The sequence below is a fragment of the Piliocolobus tephrosceles genome, chromosome 11 (genome assembly GCF_002776525.5).
Source record: "Piliocolobus tephrosceles isolate RC106 chromosome 11, ASM277652v3, whole genome shotgun sequence".
Taxonomy (NCBI): domain Eukaryota; kingdom Metazoa; phylum Chordata; class Mammalia; order Primates; family Cercopithecidae; genus Piliocolobus; species Piliocolobus tephrosceles.
Window position 1 is genome coordinate 128,043,437 of NC_045444.1, and position 1,442 is coordinate 128,044,878.

General features: G+C 36.8%; 1 protein-coding gene across 1 annotated transcript in view; it reads right to left on the reverse strand.

Annotated features, from left to right (window-relative positions):
* Nucleotides 1-270: 270 nt before the first annotated feature.
* Nucleotides 271-1,442, reverse strand: part of LOC111549147 — a 3,275-nt gene continuing 2,103 nt past the window's right edge. The window contains exon 3 of the mRNA XM_031936570.1: nucleotides 271-1,406. Coding sequence (XP_031792430.1) covers nucleotides 1,150-1,406 — 257 coding nt within the window. The 3' untranslated portion in view covers nucleotides 271-1,149. The remainder of the gene's footprint in view (nucleotides 1,407-1,442) is intronic.

A 1,442-nucleotide genomic window follows, 5' to 3' on the forward strand; every position in this document is an offset into this window, starting at 1 on the left:
AATATGGGCCTATTTTAAAATGCATTTATTAATTTAGCATGAATTGTTCAAATTCATTCTGGATCCTGAGCCGATATCCAGCAATGCTGGGTGTGCGCCTGTGTGAGTCACCAGCCCTGATGAGCCTCAGGTTATTGTATTTTTAAAATGAAGGTTAGGCTTGCTCCAATTTTTTTAAAATCATTTTTAATAGTAAAAACTTTTTTGTTGTTACATAACAATGTAAAAGAAAAACTCAAGCATTACCAATGATAATCATTTTATTAATATAAATATTTTTGTGAGTTCAATTTATGACTTAATTATAAAAGAAATAAGCAACATGAGGTGCCATTATACAATATGGTAACCATACTTTCCTACTTTGTTTATATGTTATTGATAAATCTTGACGTATACAGAAAAGCAGTTGCAAAGAATAATAATTTAAAATAATATCTTGACTTGTAATTTCAGGGACTTTAAAAAAATTCCTGCAACTGCTTTTTAAAGGTTCTAGAACAGTTTTCTATGTCTTACAGCTAAATAACTACAAAGAGCTAACTCTTCTCACATTCTGTATTATAAATATGTAAGTCAAAAAAGGAACAGACAAAATCATAAAAACACATGCATGAACAAATGGGCCTTGGCTTACATTTAATTGCATCTGCCAGTGCACATAGGTTATAGCAGAATTTTTGTGTGTAATTTTACGAGTGGAGTGTTGTCAAAATAAAAACTGTCTACTATCTCTATTCTGTGGTATATTTGCACAAATGGTAAACATATTTGTACAGATAGTGGGAGAAATTTATTTCATGGCTTACAAGAAGACAGGTTAAGTTGGGACATTTACTTGTTTCATTAATGCTACATTTTATAATGCGCTTGTATGGGCATGGTATTTAAATGTATTATAACAACTTTTAAATGCTCAATGTTACAGATGGAATTACTAGAGAAAGTACTAACTGATATTTTCTTTGTGTGTACTTTGAAGGCACAAGGAAATAATAAAGCCGCCCTTTTCCCTTTTCCCATCTATTTCCTGAAGGCCAAGCTGTGCTTTTGCAGATTGGGCCTCTCTGTAACACACACACACACACACACACACCATATGGCCTTTATGGTTTTAAAGGAGGAAAAGGGAATTTGCCTGGATAACTCTCACCTAGGTATTTTCAGGGGAGATCTAGAATCATCTGAGGGGTTAAGCTGGACTAGCCAATGGAAAAACAAAATGAAGATACCGGGGAGATGTTCCCAGAACAGTAGCATTCCTAATGGGCTAGGCCCTAGCCACATGCAGTTCCCCAGATGTGGTTGGTGTGCCAAGGTTCCGGCATGTGACGGCTGCCTTCCTGGCACTTCTTGTGCTGTGAGGAGCATCCCCTCTCCAGTGCCAGGGGCAGTGGTCCTCTCACCCCCTTCAGAGTAAAGGGCCAGCAGTCGGCAGTCAC